This window comes from Odontesthes bonariensis, chromosome 24 (assembly GCF_027942865.1).
Source record: "Odontesthes bonariensis isolate fOdoBon6 chromosome 24, fOdoBon6.hap1, whole genome shotgun sequence".
Classification (NCBI taxonomy): Eukaryota; Metazoa; Chordata; class Actinopteri; order Atheriniformes; family Atherinopsidae; genus Odontesthes; species Odontesthes bonariensis.
The window spans coordinates 2960578-2977807 of record NC_134529.1 but is presented as its reverse complement, the minus strand read 5'-3'; the positions used below and the strand labels follow the sequence as shown (position 1 = coordinate 2977807).

The following is a 17230-nucleotide window of genomic DNA, read 5'->3' as shown; positions in this document are numbered from 1 at the left end:
CACTTAATATAAGACACAACTGCCTAACAAGTACCATTTTAGCCAGATATAATACATCTGGAATATCTTGCTAAATGAAAAAGTCTTGAAAACAAATTGTTTTGAGTCACATATCATATGAAACAAGCTTTTTTTTACATTTGAAGAGGTTTTTAAGCTAATTTCAAGATCACTTTTAACTCAAAAGTCCTAAATATCACATCTTATTTCAAGAAATCTTGACAAGCCGATTTTCACTAGTTCCATTGGCAGATTTTTTTTGGCTTATTTCAAGCAAAAACATCTTTTATTTGTTGTTTTTTTACTTATTTTTGGAGGGGCATTTTTTCCAGAGTTGTTTGAAGACAATACATCTGGAATATCTTGTTAAAAGTCTTGAAAACAAATTGTTTTGAGTCGGATTTCATATGAAACAAGCTTTTTTTGACATTTGAAGAGGTTTTCAAGCTAATTTCAAGATCACTTTTATCTCAAAAGTCCTAAATATCACATTTTATTTCAAGAAATCTGGACAAGCCGATTTTCACTAGTTCCATTGGCAGATTTTTTTGCTTATTTCAAGCAAAAACGTCTTTTATTTGTTGGTTTTTTTTACTTATTTTTGGAGGGGCATTTTTTCCAGTGTTCTGTTTACAAACTGAACCGTTGAAGAGTTTTAACGCCTCATTAGATCAGAACGACCAGATGAACATAAAAAACGTGGGAAGCACACCGGTTAAGGTCGTATAACAGGGTTATGTGATCGTGTTTCCCTGCTTTCATGAGGCTTTAAGCCTCTTTGGGTTCATGTGATGGGACGAGCTGGCTGGCTGGAGCCATAAAAACAGAAACCTACACTCGATCGGGTGCAGTTAAGGCCAAAGAAACTGTGCCTCTGACATGTTGTGTCGTGTTTTCCAGAGCCTTCAGAGCGGCGCGATGGAGGACGGGAAGCCGGTGTGGGCGCCCCACCCAGCAGACGGGTTCCAGCTGGGAACCATCGTGGACATCGGGGCCGACAGCCTCTCCATCGAGCCTCTGAAACAGAAGGGAAAGGTGAGCCGCCTGATGGTTAACTGATTATTAGGGCTGGGCAACGATTAAAATGTTTAATCTAATTAATCACATGATTTCCCTGATTAATCACGATTAATCGCATTTGTACGCAGAATCCAAAAATGAATCCAAAAGTAGTGTATAGCTTTTAGCATTTAGCTTTATTTTAAATGTGCTGCCATATGAATGAAAGTGCCATAACATTTGTTGTGCAAACACACTTTTAACATCAGCATCTTTCTGTAGTTTTTATGTAGAAGCCTCGCTCCACTGTCTGTTTCCTTGAATGACTTGCTGCTATCAGTTGTGTGTTTTGCCTTTAAGTGATATTTTAGACTGGAACTACTACGCTGAGAAGACAATTCAACTTGGCAGTGTTTACAGATGACTTTGGTTCTGTCGACTCCGCCGTCTGGAAGAACTTTAAAATGAAAATGGCCGAGTACAAAATACAAGCCTGTGAGCGACAGACTTTTACAATGATAAAATAAATAATAAAACAGGGGTGGTCCGTGGCGTAGTGAGTTGAGCAGGTGCCCCATGGACAGAGGACGGCCCAGTGCTGCGTGTTGTTCCCCCTCTCTCTGCCCCCTGCTTCCTGTTTCTCTTAACGTTCCTATCCATTAAAGGCACAAAAGCCCAAAAAAATTCAATTTTAAAATAAAAAATTAAAATAAGAAATAAAACCTGCGTTAATGCGCGATAAAATATTTATCTGCGTTAAATAATAACGAGTTAACTGGCCCAGCCCTGCTGATTAGCTCCGCCTCCTGTCCCCAAACCGCTCTCACCTGCTCCGTGCTCATCATCTGAAGCGCCTCTTCACCTGAAGTGGAAGCTTCTGCGTTTGAAGCCTCCGTCAGTCGACCATTAACCTGCAGAGCCGCCGGGCGGCAGGTGCAGAATGAGTCCCCTCCTTCTGCCTCGTTAAGTCCCTTTTCCACCGGACGGGACGCCTGATCAAAGCTTTTAGTGGGGTTCAGAGGTCGTATCCGCGGTAACCCCCAAAGCTCAGGAGCCTCTGCTTCTTTATTACCTCCCTGGGATATTTCCTCCACCTGTTTGCATGTTGCCATGGCTCTGATCTTTAGGCTCCGCTGATGCGCCATGTTTACGTGGTATTTAAAGGGTTAGTCCACATAAATCTGGTCCCTTGAAGGAGCTGCTTGCTCCTTCTATGGAGGGCACACGTTCCAGCAGACTTTAAGGAACCTAGCTCCTCGGAAATGAGCTTCATCTGGTCCCTGATATCCCAAAATATCTGCAAAATATCTCCAAACACGGCTGCTGTCGTGCAGTCTGTCAGAAAAGCAACGCTCGCATGCATGTTGGGCTTTCAATTTTTTTTATAAATTAATTAATTAATTAGTTAATTAATTAATTAATTTTTTATTTAGTCATTTATTATTATTATTATTATTATTAGTAGTAGTAGTAGTAGTAGTAGTAATATTTCTATTATAATTGGTATTATTATTGTTGTTGTTAATGTACAATCATTGTAAATATAAATATTTTTTTGAGCTACTTGACTAATTTGAATTTCCCCCATTGGGGGATGAATAAAGTATTTTTCTATTTCTATTCTATTATATTCAGCCACAGTTTACACCCGCTTTAGATGGAAATGATCAAATTAATCCTGATGTTTGGGAATACTTTAAAGTTAATTAAATGATGATTTAAGGCTAAAATATCCCGTCTGAAAGGGTTAAATCTGCCTTTTATTCGTTATCCTCTCCTCTAAAGATCTTCTTCTGGCCTCGGTGACCTTCAGCTGGACAGAGGAGGTCACAGGCGTCCCGTTCAGGATGATCATAAATCATATATATTTGAATACTGTCTCATAAACATGTTTACAGAAGGCCTGTAAATGGAAATGAAATGCTAATTGTGCATGAGCAACAAGTCCAATGTTGCTCAGATTGTAGGAAACATCTCGGGTCGCATGGTTCGACTCCGTGACCTTTGGCCTCTGAAGAACCGGCTGAACCAACTTCAATTCAGTTTTATTTATATAGCGCCAAATACAACAAATGTCATCTCAAGGCAATTTGTAATTCAATTCATTGTAATCACAATTATTTTCAAAATAATCCAATTGTTGGTGGCCATCCGCCACTTAATTTCTGAAAGGGACATTTTTTTCCCCTTTTAAAACGACCTAAGAACATCATATGTGAATATTTTTTCCCGCCTTTTTTTCTGTAGATCTTTTATTCCACTTCAGTTCTGATCATAACTACCAAGTTTTCAATTATTTTCAAAAATGTAACCCTTTAAATACTGGTTTATAATATGTAAATGCCAATTTCTGTATAAAAAAAACAAACACAAAAACTGCTATATTTTCAATATATAGAATGCAGAGTGGAATTGTTGAGCGGGGATAATTATGGTCTGGGATATGTTAATGATCAGCAACAACATTGATTTTTATTTTTTTGCTATGTCTGATTTAAAAATAAAAAATACTCCTTAATTTCGGAAAAGGGACATTTTTCCTCCTTTTAAAATGACCTAAAAACATCATATATTAATATTTTTTCCCACTTTTTTTTTTTCGAAGATTATAATGGATGTCTATGGGAGCCGTTTCTGTAATCTGCCATTGCAGAAAAACTAAAAATCTGTAAAAACTGATGTTGTAGCTCATCAATGACATATCCCAGACCTAATAATCCCCCATAGAATATTTCACTTTGCATTGCATACATTGAAAATACAGCAGTTTTAGTGTTTTTTTTTTTTTAACAGAAATTGGTGTTTACCTCATATACACTAGTATTTAAAGGGTTAATATTTTGAAAATAATTGAAAACTTGGTAGTTATGATCAGAACTGAAGTGGAAGAAAAGATTTATGAAAAAAAAAGTGGAAAAAAATATTAACATATGGTATTTTGGGGATCATTTTAGAAGGGGACAAAAATGTTCCTTTTCAGAAATTAAGGAGTTATTTTTTCTACACAATGAAAAATTGCATTGTATAAAATGTGTGTTTGAAATTCGAAAAAATAGTCAAATATGCACAACTGGACCAAATATGATGAGTATCACTGTCTACAGTGTGAAATTAGAGGAGAGAGTACACCCCAAGTCTAGAAAAATGTCCCCCATCAGGGATTAGGGTTAAAATATGATGGAGCTCGCTCGGTATGACCTGCACCAGTGAACTCGAGGCGGCCATGAATCAAATCAAATCAAATTTATTTATATAGTACATTTCATGTACAAACAATTCAAAGTGCTTTACATAAAATAAAAGCATTGCAGCAGGGAGTGGAAGAAGCATTAAAATACATTAAAATGAAGGAGGCTTCCTGCATGGAAGCGCTGCAGCCGTGCTCCTCAGATCTGTTTCCGGCCTCTCTGCAGAACAATGTTCGGCCTGTCCGGCCGCAGCCAGTTTGTGCCAGTGTCTGACGCCGGCTGAGAAACGGTGAGGGCACGATCCCCCCGTCATACTATCAGTCACAAAGGCCGAGTCTTTGTCCAACGAGCGGGTGCACGGCTGGATGCTGGTGATATCGGGCCGCAAGCTCAGTTAATCCATCAGGAAACACAGTAAAAACGCAGTAAAAACGCAGTAAAAACGCAGTGAAAACGCAGTAAAAACGCAGTAAAAACAGAGTGAAAACACAGTAAAAACGCAGTGAAAACACAGTAAAAACACAGTAAAGACGCAGTAAAGACACAGTGAAAACGCAGTGAAAACACAGTAAAAACGCAGTGAAAACGCAGTAAAGACGCAGTAAAGACGCAGTGAAAACACAGTGAAAACGCAGTGAAAACACAGTAAAGACGCAGTGAAAACGCAGTGAAAACGCAGTGAAAACGCAGTGAAAACGCAGTGAAAACACAGTAAAGACATAGTGAAAACGCAGTAAAGACACAGTGAAAACGCAGTAAAGACACAGTGAAAACACAGTAAAAACGCAGTGAAAACAGAGTGAAAACGCAGTAAAGACACAGTGAAAACACAGTAAAGACACAGTGAAAACGCAGTAAAGACGCAGTGAAAACGCAGTAAAGACACAGTGAAAACACAGTAAAAACGCAGTAAAGACACAGTGAAAACACAGTAAAAACGCAGTAAAGACACAGTGAAAACACAGTCAAAACACAGTAAAGACGCAGTAAAGACGCAGTGAAAACGCAGTAAAAACAGAGTGAAAATAGAGTGAAAATAGAGTGAAAACGCAGTGAAAACAGCAAAGACGCAGTAAAGACGCAGTGAAAACGCAGTAAAGACGCAGTGAAAACGCAGTAAAGACGCAGTGAAAACGCAGTAAAGACGCAGTGAAAACGCAGTGAAAACAGAGTGAAAACAGAGTGAAAACAGAGTGAAAACAGAGTGAAAACGCAGTGAAAACGCAGTAAAGACGCAGTGAAAACGCAGTGAAAACGCAGTAAAGACACAGTAAAGACGCAGTAAAAACGCAGTAAAAACGCAGTAAAGACGCAGTGAAAACGCAGTAAAGACACAGTGAAAACGCAGTAAAGACACAGCGAAAACGCAGTAAAGACACAGCGAAAACGCAGTAAAGACACAGCGAAAACGCAGTAAAGACACAGCGAAAACGCAGTAAAGACACAGTAAAGACACAGTGAAAACGCAGTAAAAACAGAGTGAAAATAGAGTGAAAACAGAGTAAAAACGCATTGAAAACAGTAAAGACGCAGTGAAAACGCAGTAAAGACGCAGTGAAAACGCAGTAAAGACGCAGTGAAAACGCAGTAAAGACGCAGTGAAAACGCAGTAAAGACGCAGTGAAAACGCAGTAAAGACAGTGAAAACGCAGTAAAGACAGTGAAAACGCAGTAAAAACAGAGTAAAAACGCAGTGAAAACAGAGTAAAAACACAGTGAAAACAGAGTAAAAACGCAGTGAAAACAGTAAAGACGCAGTGAAAACGCAGAAAAAACAGAGTGAAAACACAGTAAAGACGCAGTGAAAAACGCAGTAAAGACAGTGAAAACGCAGTAAAAACGCAGTAAAGACGCAGTGAAAACGCAGTAAAGACACAGTGAAAACGCAGTAAAGACACAGCGAAAACGCAGTAAAGACACAGCGAAAACGCAGTAAAGACACAGCGAAAACGCAGTAAAGACACAGCGAAAACGCAGTAAAGACACAGTAAAGACACAGTGAAAACGCAGTAAAAACAGAGTGAAAATAGAGTGAAAACAGAGTAAAAACGCATTGAAAACAGTAAAGACGCAGTGAAAACGCAGTAAAGACGCAGTGAAAACGCAGTAAAGACGCAGTGAAAACGCAGTAAAGACGCAGTGAAAACGCAGTAAAGACGCAGTGAAAACGCAGTAAAGACGCAGTGAAAACGCAGTAAAGACAGTGAAAACGCAGTAAAGACAGTGAAAACGCAGTAAAAACAGAGTAAAAACGCAGTGAAAACAGAGTAAAAACACAGTGAAAACAGAGTAAAAACGCAGTGAAAACAGTAAAGACGCAGTGAAAACGCAGAAAAAACAGAGTGAAAACACAGTAAAGACGCAGTGAAAAACGCAGTAAAGACAGTGAAAACGCAGTAAAGACACAGTGAAAACGCAGTAAAGACACAGTGAAAACGCAGTAAAGACACAGTGAAAACAGAGTGAAAACAGAGTGAAAACACAGTAAAGATGCAGTAAAGACACAGTGAAAACACAGTACAAACAGAGTGAAAACAGAGTGAAAACGCAGTAAAGACACAGTGAAAACGCAGTGAAAACACAGTAAAAACGCAGTAAAGACACAGTAAAAACACAGCGTTCTGCGGCCTGCAGAGACGCTGGGGTCTGGGGTCACTTTCAGGATCCCTCCGACCCCTCGCTGGCTCCACGCCACCTTTTTCTCCCCAGATTATCCGCCTTGCGTCACCTCCTCAGTCCCTCCACTTTGGGCCCAGAGTGTGGAACATGCTGCCGCTGGAAAGAATGAGTCGGCTGTACGTCACCTTGGCTCAGATTAAACGGCCTAGTTGAGGCCTTGAGAGGCGGCGCCTGGCCTTAAAATCCCAGAAATAAAACGCACACGCCCACACAAGGCCCTGCTATCCAAAACGCACGAACTAATGCATTAGTTCAGCGTGGGTTCCTTAAACCTGGAGAGCGAATGCAAAGCTCAGGATGGTCCAGACTGATGCTGCCAACCATCAATCAGATCAGTTAAATGCATCATTTACATAAAGAGATGATATTTTAGGCCTGGGCAATGATTAAAATATTTAATCTGATTAATCGCATGATTTCCCTGATTAATCACGATTAATCACATTTGTACGCAGAATCCAAAAATGAATCCAAAAGTAGCGTATAGCTTTTAGCATTTAGCTTTATTTTAAATGTGCTGCCATATGAATGAAAGTGCCATAACATTTGTTGTGCAAACACACTTTTAACATCAGCATCTTTCTGTAGTTTTTATGTAGAAGCCTCGCTCCACTGTCTGTTTCCTTGAATGACTTGCTGCTATCAGTTGTGTGTTTTGCCTTTAAGTGATATTTTAGACTGGAACTACTACGCTGAGAAGACAATTCAACTTGGCAGTGTTTACAGATGACTTTGGTTCTGTCGACTCCGCCGTCTGGAAGAACTTTAACATGAAAATGGCCGAGTAAAAGTTCCGTACCCTTCTCCATGTTTGGTGGATCCGCCGATTACTTTCTTTTCCTGTTCCACAGCAGACAGCAGCAGACTTTTACAAAATAAAAGCCTGTGAGCAACAGACTTTTACAAAATAAAAGCCTGTGAGCAACAGACTTTTACAAAATAAAAGCCTGTGAGCAACACACTTTTACAAAATAAAAGCCTGTGAGCAACAGACTTTTACAAAATAAAAGCCTGTGTGCGACAGACTTTTACAAAATAAAAGCCTGTGAGCAACAGACTTTTACAAAATAAAAGCCTGTGAGCGACAGACTTTTACAAAATAAAAGCCTGTGAGCAACAGACTTTTACAAAATAAAAGCCTGTGAGCAACAGACTTTTACAAAATAAAAGCCTGTGAGCAACAGACTTTTACAAAATAAAAGCCTGTGAGCAGCAGACTTTTACAACAATAAAAGCCTGTGAGCAACAGACTTTTACAAAATAAAAGCCTGTGAGCAACAGACTTTTACAAAATAAAAGCCTGTGAGCAGCAGACTTTTACAACAATAAAAGCCTGTGAGCAACAGACTTTTACAAAATAAAAGCCTGTGAGCAACAGACTTTTACAAAATAAAAGCCTGTGAGCAACAGACTTTTACAAAATAAAAGCCTGTGAGCAACAGACTTTTACAATTATAAAACCTGCGTTAATGCGCAATAATTATTTATCAGCGTTAAATAATTAGCGAGTTAACTCACCCCGCCCGAGATAAAATCATCAAATGTTTGTAACTTCTCCTCAATCTGAAACTTTAAAGTGTTGATGACCTGACAGTCGAGCTCTGTTCCAGTAACCAGTAACCAGTTTAACTGGTTAAATCCTCAACCAGCAGCATCAGATCCTGAGGCTGAAAACAGTCGGACTCCTCCTGCATTCAAGCATCAAAACATTCAGCTAACATCGAGCGTTTTCCTCACACGTTAAAGCATTAAATCCTCGAGTTCTCGCACCCTAAGTTGGTCTAATTAGTGACCTCCACATTACCGGTTGTTGCTGGTAAGACTCCAGTCAGTTATTGTAGTTAAATACCAAACCAGAGCTTGTTCAGCAGTTATTTTGAACGATCTCACGTGCTTCTGCCAAAGTTCAGAGCAGTAAAACGAGCACATTCGGGTTCCTTTAAAAGGGATTTCAGAGGTGATCCGCAGCCAGGAACAAAAGGACATTAAACATTAATCAGATGAACAAATCCAACCATCTCACTGCTTTGTTTCCTGCATGTTTAATGAGCTTCACAGTGTTGCTTTTTAAGAAGCTCGTTTAACTTGTTTAACTCCGTGCACGAGACCCGAGTTCAACGTTTTCCTCTCAGTCCTTCTTAGATACAACCCAAAGCTTCCACATCTTAATGCTGATATTTTAGGCCCCCCGTCATGGCGTCCATAAATGCATTCCAGACACATGTGGAGACAACATCCAATTAAATTATAACTCTTAAAATACATTTCTACATGATTTTGGCTCAATTTAATGCAAAGAAATCAGGCGTTTTTTCCAATATTTTCCTCTTTACTTCATTGGCAATCAATTGTTGGTAACTGTTGGTAAACGTCGGTTGTTTGTTTCAAACTCATTCAAATGACTAAGATCATGTGCGTGTGTGTAAGTGTGCCATGATGCTAAAATATCCAGTTTGTCTTTTGGAGTTTTGAGAATAGGCTAAATTTCTATTGCGGTTCTGAGCCTGTTGATCGCCAACGAGGCCGAGCAGTGAAATCATCACAGATCCAATGATTTTTGGTTGGATTTTTCTCATTTTTTTCTGTGGAATGAGTATACTGTTTGGTGAACAGAATGGCATATTGACTGATGTCATAATTTGGGAGAATAATTGATTGCCAATGAAGTAAAGATGAAAATATTGGGAAAAAAGTGGAAAAACGCCTGATTTCTTTGCATTAAATTGAGCCAAAATCATGTAGAAATGTATTTAAGAGTTATAATTTCATTGGATTTGTGGAAAATTATAATTTTCCAACATTTTCTATCAAAAAATGAAGGGTACACACACTAAAATGGCCACAATTTTTTTTTTCCCGCCATGTTTCCGGCAGAGCACACCCTCTGATTATTGCTTCTTAGGGTCAAAGTGAACGTAAAAAACACAAATAAAAAGTAAGGCAGACCCATTTTATTGAGCTTTTGAGACTTTGGCTCCCCGACTACTGGACCTGATTAGTTTCCACCTGCAGGGATGCTCTGACCACTCAAGGCATCCTGGGTAATGGCCCCCGTCCAAGTGTCTTATGGAGGATAAATAAATACATTCCAGATGCACAGAACACATGTGGAGACAACATCCAATGAAATTATAACTCTTAAAATACATTTCTACATGATTTTGGCACAATTTAATGCAAAGAAATCAGGCATTTCACTTTATTTCACTTTTTCCCCCCAATATTTTCATCTTTACTTGATTAGCAATCAATTATTCCCCCAAATTATGACATCAGTCAATATGCCATTCTGTTCACCAAACAGTAGAACAGAATATAAATGGAAGAAATAGAAAAATACTTTATTCATCCCCCAATGGGGGAAATTCAAATTAGTCAAGTAGCTCAAATTTTTTTTAAATATTTACAATTATTGTATAAACAATAATTATACCAATTCTAGTAAAAAAAAAAATACTACTACTAACTAATAATAATGATAAATGACTAAATAAACAAATGAATAAAAAAATAAAAATCAATCAATCAATTTGAGAAGAACATGCTCATTCCATAGAAAAAAATGAGAAAAATCCAACCGAAATCATTGGATCTGTGATGATTTCACTGCTCGGCCTCGTTGGCGATCAACAGGCTCAGAACCTGAATATAATTTTAAGGACATTCGGTTCCACAGCTTTGGAAACATTGGAGGTCAGCAGGTGCCTCCAGGTTTTTGGATCTGATCTGATGGTGAATAATGCAGAGCGGCGGCTCCCCGCCGTGGACTATCGACTGGTCTCTGTGTGTCTGCGGGCCGTGATGGCGTCTCTGATCCGGTTACCTCCTGGTTAATTCATCGGCCTCTGCTGCAGCAGCTGCAGCTACGCAGTGTTTGAGCTGCTGGACAGATGGTTTTACTGCAGAGGTGGAGACGTCTCACAGAGCAGCGAGCGCACAATCCTCCGGAAAATGTATCGCTGCTGACCGACAGCCCATAAAACTGTCAAATATGATGTTTTATTGGATGTAAAAGGTGTTAAATAAGCCGTCAGACTCAATTTTTATCTAAAATAACACAAAAAGAGATTTATTTTGTGAGCAAATGAGTCAATTAACCCCATAATAAACCCATTATTAGTAAACAGAAGAGTTTAAACCATGTTTATCGCTTCTTTTTAAAGAGGTTTTTCCTCATAATTCTGGTCTCAGTTTATTTTGTGAGTAAATGAGTTAATTAACCCCATAATAAACACATTATTAGTAAACGGGTGAGTTTAAACCATGTTTATCGCTTCGTTTTAAAGATGTTTTTCCTCATAATTCTGGTCTCAGTTTATTTTGTGAGTAGATGAGTTAATTAACCCCATAATAAACACATTATTAGTAAACAGAAGAGTTTAAACCATGTTTATTAGATGTTTAGTACATCTGTATGGCTTCACTAGTAAAGCTAAACACATATGACATTCCAGTTTTTCTTGTTTTAAATCCAGAACATGGGTTACACCATTCATCACGTCTCAAATCGTGGGTCAGACAGTGATTGTCCCTTGCAGAACCCATTCTCCTATGGTAACATGACACGGTTTACCGTTTAAAGCCCGTGTCGATAAATTGCCCAAGATAAGCAGAGCCAGGGGGGGCTCACAAGTTCACTTATTGAGAATTCTGATGTAACTTAATGGAAGGAAGAACAGTTACAAAACTACGTACAGAAAACCTGGGGGAGGGGTTCCCCGCCGCTGCTGTCTTAGAGATAAACATCGATAATCAGTCACAGATAAAACGAGTAAATCACAAAGCAGTATTACCAGTGAGATCAAATGAAGTCTGCTCTGGTGGGGGCTATGAATGAAATCCAGTTGTTCCAGATTTGATCAAATTTGTCCTTTCGGAGTCTTATTTGGTAGGTCAGTTTTTCCATCCTAAATATCTCCAGAGTAATTCCAAACCAGTCATCTAAGGTAGGCTGAGTCGGGCTCAACCATCTTCTTGTAATTGTTTGCTTACTTACCACCAAGAGTATTTGTAGCAGCTTTATTTCTCTCTCCTACATTTCAAAAAAGGAACGTGACCCAGGTATAGGACATCAAAACTCAGTGGTGTTTGAATGTTAAAGACTGTGCTTAAAGAAGCCTGGACATCCCTCCAGAAGACTTTTACCTTGGGACAATCCCAGAATATGTGGAAGTGGTTAGCAGGCCTCCAACATGGCATAGATGCACCTTTATATCTCTCCTGATACGCTGTCTTGAAATATCCAATAATATTCTTCCAGTAATGCTCTCTCCAATCCATGGAGCTGGATGTTGTCCACTGGAAGGGCCAGATGTTGCCCCAGGCCTCCTCAGAAATCCCAATCCCTGATTCCCTTTCCCATTTATCTTTGGTGTAAAGAGTGTTATTACTATTGGCGTTGGAAAGAGCTGTGTACAGTTTTAAAATGGATTTAGAAGGGATCATGGTCATGGCATTTTTCAGATATTGCTTCTTTTTAAAGATGTTTTCCTCATAATTTGGTCTCAGTTTTCTTTCGCTCTTCTCTCTGCAGACGTTTCTGGCTCCGATCAACCAGGTGTTTCCTGCCGAGGACGACGTCAACAAGCACGTGGAGGATAACTGTAAGTGGCGCCGACGGCGGGCTGTAAAAACATCTGTTTTCACGCATGTCAGCGGTGTGTGACGCGCTGTGTTTGTGGCCCTCAGGTTCTCTGATGTACTTGAACGAAGCCACTCTGCTCAACAACGTCCGAGTGAGATACAGCAAAGATAAAATCTACGTAAGTAGAATATATATATATATATTTATATATATATATATTTTTTGTCCTGAGAGGGAAGCGGGAGTTCTGGGCATCCATTTACAAACTCCTTATCCTCCTTTTGGGAGCCGGCTCGTTGCCAGTTATCTTCCCCAAACTCAGTAAAACACATTAAACCTTCTTTCTGCTCACCAACACGAGGTGGGAGATGTGTTGAATTAAACCCCTGAATTAAATGCCTTCAAGCTGTTTTTAAACCTACTTGCTATGCTATATTAAAGGCTTTTTTATATTACATAAATCTCAGAGTGCCTCTGCTCTTTCCCCCTTTTCTTGGACTTACACTTCACCCGGTACAGATGAGCACCTGAGTAACATTGTTTGCACAGTCTCCTGAGCGTTCTAAGCCCCTTTGTGTCTTCTGTTTTAAAGCTGGTTTAAAGCTAGTTTTAAAGCTGTTTTAAAGCCATTTTAAAGTTGTTTTAAAACTATTTTAAAGCGGTTTTAAAGCTGATTTTAAAGCTGTTTTAAAGCTATTTTTTCAGCTATTTTTAAAGCTGTTTTAAAGCTGTTTTAAAGCTAGTTTTAAAGCTAGTTTTTAAGCTAGTTTTAAAGCTAGTTTTAAAGCTAGTTTTAAAGCTAGTTTTAAAGCTAGTTTTTAAGCTGTTTTAAAGCTAGTTTTAAAGCTAGTTTTAAAGCTAGTTTTAAAGCTGTTTTAAAGCTAGTTTTTAAGCTGTTTTTAAGCTGTTTTAAAGCTGTTTTAAAGCTAGTTTTAAAGCTAGTTTTAAAGCTAGTTTTTAAGCTGTTTTAAAGCTAGTTTTAAAGCTAGTTTTAAAGCTAGTTTTAAAGCTGTTTTAAAGCTAGTTTTTAAGCTAGTTTTTAAGCTGTTTTAAAGCTAGTTTTAAAGCTAGTTTTAAAGCTAATTTTTAAGCTGTTTTAAAGCTAGTTTTTAAGCTAGTTTTTAAGCTGTTTTAAAGCTAGTTTTAAAGCTGTTTTAAAGCTAGTTTTTAAGCTAGTTTTAAAGCTAGTTTTAAAGCTGTTTTAAAGCTAGTTTTTAAGCTAGTTTTAAATCTGTTTTTAAGCTAGTTTTAAATCTGTTTTAAAGTTGTTTTAAAACTATTTTAAAGCTGTTTTAAAGACGTTTTAAAGCTGTTTTTAAAGCTGTTTTAAAGCTAGTTTTAAAACTATTTTAAAGCTGTTTTAAAGACGTTTTAAAGCTGTTTTAAAGCTGTTTTAAAGCCATTTTAAAGTTGTTTTAAAACTATTTTAAAGCTGTTTGAAAGACGTTTTAAAGCTGTTTTTAAAGCTGTTTTAAAGCTAGTTTTAAAACTATTTTAAAGCTGTTTAAAGACGTTTTGAAGCTGTTTTAAAGACGTTTTAAAGCTGTTTTAAAGACGTTTTAAAGCTGTTTTAAAGACGTTTTAAAGCTGTTTTAAAGACGTTTTAAAGCTAGTTTTAAAGCTGTTTGAAAGCTGTTTTTAAAACTGTTTTTAGAACTGTTTTTAAAGCTGTTTTTAGAACAGTTTTAAAGCTGTTTTTAGAACTGTTTTAAAGCAGTTTTTAAATTAAAGCGTCTTCCCGTTCAAAATGTAACCAGGAAGTGACTGAACTTCCCATCATGCACCTGGTGAAAATTCCTTTTTAGAAACCTAGTGGAGACGTTCCTGCGGTTCAGTCGCTGCTCCTTCTGTTTGGTCCAACTGAACCGGACGTTTGTTCTGCCTCATCGCCATGGTTACCCTGCTTCCTGCGCACGTATTGGTTTAAAAAATGATGACGCACAAAAGATGGGGACATCTGAAGCTAAACTGATTCACCAATAGAACAAAACTTGACAAGGATCCAAATAAGAGAGCATATTAGGAGACCAATTTCTAGTGTATACTGGAAAACTTTGAAATCGCCTACAAATCGTGCCGTGTGTGTCCAGCAGATTATGCTCCATCCTTACCTCTGATCTCAAACCTTTCAGAATTGATCAGGTAATAACGCACCGTGTGACCCGGTTTGGTCCCAACAGTCCCGGTCAGGGCGCCCTTATTTTTAACCCCCTGCAGAAAGCTTCAGGGACGCTTTAGACGAGGGCTGTGTTCGAAACCGCATACTTCTCCTACTACTCCTACTAACTTTGTGAGTTAGTATGCCAGTTTGAGTAAGCGAGAAGTTCCCGGATGCATACTAGATTCTCCGAAATGTTGGGTATGCATCATGAGGTTACTACTCATACTCAAACTACCCAAGATGCAACGTAACGTGACGTCGCCGATCGTCATTTCCTGTCAAAACGGCAGTTTCAAGCTAGCTACAACGAGGGTATGTTCACTTCCTGTTTTCAAAACAAAAGCACCAATTGTATGGTAATGGCTTTCCCTGTGATGAAAGGCAACGGGTATTTTATTTTGTGAAAATAACAGGAAGTGCGTTAGCTCACTGCGGCTAGCTTTAGTAGCGCCGAATTCGTGGAAAAAAAAATCGTAAATAGCCGGTATTTTGTCAGGTTTTCAACACGTTGGGGATCTAAACGACTACTTTCTCACCTGAAAAATGTTTCAAATGTTGCTAAAGTTTACAGAGTTTAGAGCTGAAGAGAAATCAGCTTCAGGCCGGCTGATTTCGGCTCGGGCAGGAGCGAAATGCATTGTGGGTAAACGCTCTGCATACTGTCTGATCGATCAGAATGTAGTAGGCGGTTTCGAACACAGCCGAGGAGCCTCTTAGCCTGGTGTTGCACCATATCTGGCAGTACTGAAACGCTTCCTGTGGTATGCTGCGTTTCTCAGGGTAAGCCCGTGCACGCCTGCACTCGGACAAAGAAGTGTTGTTCCACACTTGATTGAGACTGTAAACCGTCGGCTCTTCTCTTTAAAATGCCCCGACTCGGGGTCTGTTGCCCTGCAGGTGGGGGGGGGCTTCTGCTGCTTTGTTCTGTTGCTCAGTATTAAACCCGGTGCATTAATCTCTGCTCACAGAGGGCATCGGATGACGTATTAACACCGAGGCAGCAGTGGGTTAACGGGCCTCGGCGGCTCTTTCTTGCCCCCGGGGGCAGGTTAATCCGCCCATCGGGCTCCTGAGGTGTGAAGCTAAATTTAGCTCGCAGGTGAGCACACGGGGCTGAGGTGGTCGCTGCTGGGTGAGCTCAGGAAGCCGACTTCCTGTGAGCAGCTGCAGCTGGAGCCGGTGCACACTGCCCTCTGGTGGCTGAGGGGGGAACTGCGGCTGCCCCTGTTAGCCACTGGAGCTTTAATGATGTGCTTGTGCTGGACTAATGACTCAGAGGCCTTCACAGTGATGATGGGATATTTTTAGAGCACACAAACAGATCTGTTGGACAGATTCACAGAGTCCTCCCAGGTTGGATGAAACATTTCTCAGATTTTCCCCGTTTCGCTGCTTTTTTAACATTTAGAGCAGCGATGCGATACTATTTATTTAACAACAGCCACATTGGCAGCAAAATCAAGGGAAGATACACTTTTACGACAACATACTAAAGTCCCCTTTTGCAAATATGCATTTCTACATAAATTGAAAAATAAAGCGTCAGGCCGAAATCAAATTTTGCTTATTTTTCTTCCACTCCCTGCTTCAATGCTTTTATTTTATGTAAAGCACTTTGAATTGTTTGTACATGAAATGTGCTATATAAATACATTTGATATGATTTGATTTAAGCTCTAAACTCTGTTAACTTTAGCAACATTTGAAACATTTTCAGGAGAGAAAGTAGTCGTTTAGATCCCCAACGTGTTGAAAACCTGACTAAATACCGGCTGTTTACAATTTTGTTCCCACGAATTCGGCGCTACTAAAGCTAGCCGCAGTGAGCTAACGCACTTCCGGTTATTTACACAAAATAAAATACCCGTTGCCTTTTATCATAGGGAAAGCCATTAGGATACAATTGGTGCTTTTGTTTTGAAAACAGGAAGTGAACCTACCCTCGTTGTAGCTAGCTTGAAACTGCCGTTTTGACAGGAAATGACGATCGGCGACGTCACGTTACGTTGCATCTTGGGTAGTTTGAGTATGAGTAGTAACCTCATGATGCATACCCAACATTTCGGAGAATCTAGTATGCATCCGGGAACTTCTCGCTTACTCAAACTCACATACTAACTCAGAAAGTTAGTAGGAGTAGTGGGAGAAGTATGCGGTTTGGAACACAGCCGTGGTCATTGATGAAGAGGGAGGAGGAGTGTGAAGGTTCTGGTTCTGGTTTGGGTTCAGGAGGGAAACAGCTGTTCCTAAACCTACTGGCTTTGGTCTGAAGGCTCCTTCTGGAGGTTTCTATTCATTTAGATCAATGATACTCACTATTTATTTCACCAGAGCCACTTTTACCACAACATGCTAAAATCCCCTTTTGCAAATATGCATTTCTACATATAAAAAAGAAACAACACAGCCAATACATTTTCAGTTCAGCCCACATTTCCCTTAATACTGGGCTGAGCGGAAGCTGGCGTGCATGTCCTCGACTTTCTTCATGTTGTATTTGTAGTTTGTTGTTGTAATCATAGTGAGACATTCAGGATGAGCATGGTTTCTGTGCTGGTTTCTGTGCTGTTTTTGCCCTTTTTTTAATTAAAAACCGATCCATTGTGCCTGCATCTCGCG

General features: G+C 39.4%; 1 protein-coding gene across 6 annotated transcripts in view; it reads left to right on the top strand.

The window, feature by feature from the left end:
• The window catches only part of LOC142375526 (unconventional myosin-VI-like), a 145038-nt gene that overhangs the window by 27116 nt on the left and 100692 nt on the right, over positions 1-17230 (top strand). For all 6 annotated transcript variants that reach the window (XM_075459576.1, XM_075459575.1, XM_075459573.1 and 3 more), the window contains exons 2-4: positions 901-1035; positions 12400-12469; positions 12555-12628. In XM_075459576.1, the coding sequence (XP_075315691.1) occupies positions 919-1035; positions 12400-12469; positions 12555-12628 (261 nt within the window). In that variant the 5' untranslated portion in view covers positions 901-918. The remainder of the gene's footprint in view (positions 1-900; positions 1036-12399; positions 12470-12554; positions 12629-17230) is intronic.